The sequence below is a fragment of the Lactuca serriola genome, chromosome 9 (assembly GCF_051521515.1).
Source record: "Lactuca serriola cultivar US96UC23 chromosome 9, Lser_US96UC23_V15, whole genome shotgun sequence".
Classification (NCBI taxonomy): Eukaryota; Viridiplantae; Streptophyta; class Magnoliopsida; order Asterales; family Asteraceae; genus Lactuca; species Lactuca serriola.
Window position 1 is genome coordinate 147,444,209 of NC_136416.1, and position 4,273 is coordinate 147,448,481.

Genomic DNA, 4,273 nt, shown 5'->3' on the forward strand with positions numbered 1-4,273 from the left:
AAATTCAAATCAACTTTCTTAATTGAAAAATATAAGTTTTTGTAAATTCCTTTTGTAGAAACCTTGTAAAATTTGGTTAAGTAATGGCTAATATAGATATTTTTTTTCAAATTTAATTTTGTAAATTATTAAACATATAATTAACAAAATATATCTACCATTGATATATAGATATATTTTGTTAATTATATCTACCATTGATTTTGTTAATTATATGTTTAATAATTGATATATTTTGTAGTGCATTCAAAAATGGTCCCTGTGGTTTTCGAAAATATCAAGTTTAATCCCTAAGTTCAAAAAACCTCACAGAAAGAAAGTCAATATGAGCGTTGGTTTTTCCAACGAAACAGTGAAAGATGCTGTTTTATCCTTATCCATGGATGGAGGGAGTGGATGAGGTCGCATCCGGGTATACGCCAAATTGCCTACATATCTTCTTCAAAAGAATCAGACCATTGTAGTTCAGTTAAAAAGACGTTTTCAAAAGCAATCAAAGAGAAGATCGAAGAGAATGAGTCACAAGATGAAATGAAAATGAGTTCTCCTTCCAAAGAGACTAGAAGACATAGTTGATTAGATCAAGAAACTTCAAAATTGATTGATGGTCCATGTGGTTTCAAAACTTTTAACATTTGGTCCTTCCGGCTAACTCCGTTACCATTTAGCCGTTAAGTCAGGGGCATTTTTGTCATTTCACTACAGAGGGACCATTTATGAGGTTTTTAATTACTTTTTTTAAAATAAATAAATAAATAATATTTAATATGCAAAGGGTCTCCCTCTCTCTCTCTCTCTCTCTCTCTCTCTCTCTCAAAGAAGCTAAACCATCTGGACCACCATTTCTTTACTGTAAAACTTGTGTATAACAAGAAAAAGAGAAGATCGGTATCAAACAAGATCCATATCTTGTTATTCACCTGACTTTGGCCTTGAACCACCTCCCATAACCATACGTGCAATCGATCCCACCGCCGGAGCCATCGCCCTAAATTTAGACCTCAACCAAGTATCATCGGAGTCACTGGAGCCTTCAGAAACACGACCAGAACCCACTGAAAAACCCATGGATCGTCATTTACTCTACCTAAGTCGCCTCTCTCTTGTCTGTACTCCTTCTTCTCCCCTAGATTTCCCTCTTCTCCATTGATTGGTTCCTATTAAAATCGATGGAGGCAGATCCCAACCTGGTGAGCTTGTATTGACGAAGCTTGCAGATGCAGAGCTTTTAGAGGAAGGCGATAATGGAGATGATGCTTTAGATTATGTCAAATATTACACACAGAGCTTGAATCTAGGTTTCAATTTTAGATTTTGATTTGGGCTTACCAATTTAGGTTTTGATTTCGGCGAGTTTCGACGTGACCCAGTTCGTGAAATCTAAGAAGGATTCGGAGAAAGGAGAACCAATATGGGGTCGGAAAATCAAGAGCATTTCTATTTCGAATTCCCGCAATGGTGGTGGGACTGAGTTGACTCGAGTGAGTAATGGATCAGTGGTGGGTTTTGTCATCGTACCTCCTTGGCGACCTTCTTGGTGTTGCAGATCTTGCAAAAGTATGACATATTTCAGATGATGTTGAGGCTTATATCGGGTATAATTGTGAGAGAGACAGAGCAACAATGGCGATGGTTGGTGGTCTGAAAATTATAGTGGCGATGGTGGTGCTTAGCACCGGTAGGTGTGGGTCTGACTGGAAGGAGAAAGAGTGCTGGGAGAGAGACCCTTGCATATTAAATATTAGTATTTATTTATTTTAAAAAAAAAGTAATTAAAAACCTCATAAATGGTCCCTGTGTATTGAAATGACGAAAATGCCCCTCACTTAACGGTAGAAAACTGACGGAGTTAGGCGGAAGGACCATTTGGTAAAAGTTTTGAAACCACAGGGACCATCTGTGAGGTTTTTTGAACTTAGGGACTAAACTTGATATTTTCGAAAACCACATGGACCATTTTTGAAGTTTTGTCTAAAATATATTACAATAATAAGACGTCAAAAGTGGAAGTATCACAAAATATTACTGAAGAAACACAATATATTAACACTTAACCCAAACAAAATTGACCATCATAGATTCTCAATTAGATCTACCATTGATCAATTAAATGCACTGCAAACCCTACGAATTTCTCCTTGAGTTCCAGTTTTCACCTCAACATTACCCATCCTCACCATTGATCTCGCAAACTCAACATTAAAGGTCAATCCAACTAGTCCACTAACTCCAAGAAACCGCTGTGCAAGTGTACGTGTTGTAGGGTTTCCCCATAGCACTTGGTCAGATTCAAGTACTCCTCGCCCACTCCTCAAGTTTGCAAAGTATGAAGTGTCAAATCTGTTTTCGCTACCAGTATCAAGAGCCACACGCCTTCTACTATCACCTCCGTTGGGGCACAGATTTCTGAGCGTGGTAAGGAATGCAGGGTCAATAGACGGGTCGGGACTATTGGTGTTGTTGAAGTTGTATAGCCTGTAGCTGAACACTAAACACGCTCCTGTTCCAAGTGTATGTGCTCCTGGAAATCAATAAAACCCAGAAACACATCAGTTTATTAATTTCTTTGTTAGTCGGAGTTTCAATGGTTGAACTATTCTTTGTGGTTAACTTACCAGAAAGGGTAACAAGGTCTTGGGTATTAAGACCTTTCTCAGCAAACTTTCTAATTTGGACATTAACGGGGTCATTGAAAGCTGGCAGATTTGTAGTATCGGCTGCACGTGACACCAATCCATCTCTCCGACCAGTTGGTACTTGCCAACGCGCAATTCCCCCAGCCTGGACAGTGGACAACAATAATTGAAAATATATATTATTATTACAAAGTTTTAACACCGGTTTTTACCATTTCTATTGGCGCATTCTAAATGCTTAAGCTAATATAAATATTGAGCTATGAATATGTTACCAGGAGCACAGAATCACGAGCAGCGATAGCAAGAATATCAGCACAGGAGACCACTCCAGGACAAACCCTTTCGAGCTCGGTCTTGGCAGCATCGATTATCTCGTAGCCTCTCAGTAGAGTATTGGGTGGAGCAGTTCTCTCACTACCAGCACCATTAATTAAGATAGAGGCGTCACAGCCATTAACAAAGCAATCGTGAAAAAACATTCTAACCAAACCGGGTGGGACTCCTGGGTTGGCCCGATTAGCAGCTGCCACAGCAGACTGGACGATGGCTTCAACTCTTGGGCATGAGGTCTGATAGAAACCTACTCTGGTTTGGCCAAGTGCTAAGGTGATCAAGGAGGCAAACAAGACAAGAAAGAAAAGGGGTGTTTTGTTATGAGAAAACACCTCCATCACTAGAAAGATTTATGTTTTGGATTAGTTGAAGTATTGGATTAATTTGGTATATTGGACAACGTAGGAGAAGGTATTTTATAGTAAGTGGAGGTGAACAAGTGTTGAGAAATTCAAACATGCCCAAGCCAATGAAAGTAAACAAAGTCGGCCATTGGAGATGCAAAGGAAGGAAAACAGTGAAGCTTCCTATGGATCCATGCAAATCCGACATTAAATTGGTATACATATATTGATCAATACTTTTCATTGTCAGATTAATCAACATTTCATCAATTTGATCATTCTGAGATTACGACGCCAATATCAACCATAGATAAAACAGCTTTATTTTGACTTTCAATAAATTCAAACAATCTTTATCATTAGCAAATACTCATTCCCTTCAAAACCATTCTCAACCTTAGATTAAGCTTCTCACTTAGGCCCCGTTTGATAGTTGCTGACTAAGAACGTTCTTATTGGGAAATGTCTGTCTGAATTTTGACTGAATAAGAAACCATGCCGTTTGATTATATATATGACTGAATGCGCTGACTGATGCAAAATGACCATTTTACTAATAATAATAATAATAATAATTGATTATAAAAGTTCAGAGTCCAACTAGTAATTTTCAGAAATTAGTTATGCAAAACAATTTAAAATTGTGGTAGATTCGGACAAAATGGGTATCTTTAAGGACCAAAGCTGCCTAATTATGATTTGGAGTTGTCTTCTTTCTCTTATCTCCGTGAGCATCGATGTAGGCTCTGTTTGTGTTTCTTTTTTTTTCTTTCTTTTTTTTGTGTGCCTCTGTTCGTGTTTCTTTTTTCCTTTCAATGGATTAAATTGATGGCTGTGGAGGAGGAGGATGAGGGTGGTGCTAGTTGAGGGGCAATGGTGGAATGGATTTCATTAAAATTCAGTCACCAACTTTTTTTGATTTGAGTGAGTCAGACATTGTTGACCCGGTCAAATGCA

General features: G+C 38.1%; 1 protein-coding gene across 1 annotated transcript; it reads right to left on the reverse strand.

The window, feature by feature from the left end:
* Positions 1–2,022: 2,022 nt before the first annotated feature.
* LOC145073265 (peroxidase N1-like) lies at positions 2,023–3,518 on the reverse strand. Its single transcript, XM_079019819.1, has 3 exons — positions 2,912–3,518; positions 2,616–2,781; positions 2,023–2,521 (listed from the first exon to the last, which is right to left on the reverse strand). Exons 1-3 carry the CDS (start codon positions 3,308–3,310, stop codon positions 2,103–2,105), a joined length of 984 nt encoding a protein of 327 aa, XP_078875945.1. The 5' UTR covers positions 3,311–3,518; the 3' UTR covers positions 2,023–2,102.
* Positions 3,519–4,273: the final 755 nt, after the last annotated feature.

Bases quoted from the DNA above. Each gene is read 5' to 3' on its own strand.
- LOC145073265 (XM_079019819.1), bottom strand. From the start codon at position 3,310: ATGGAGGTGTTTTCTCATAACAAAACACCCCTTTTCTTTCTTGTCTTG. The intron at 2,782-2,911 runs GTAACATATTCA...TCCACTGTCCAG, and splicing joins CTCGTGATTCTGTGCTCCTG to GCTGGGGGAATTGCGCGTTG. The intron at 2,522-2,615 runs GTAAGTTAACCA...ATTGATTTCCAG, and splicing joins AGACCTTGTTACCCTTTCTG to GAGCACATACACTTGGAACA.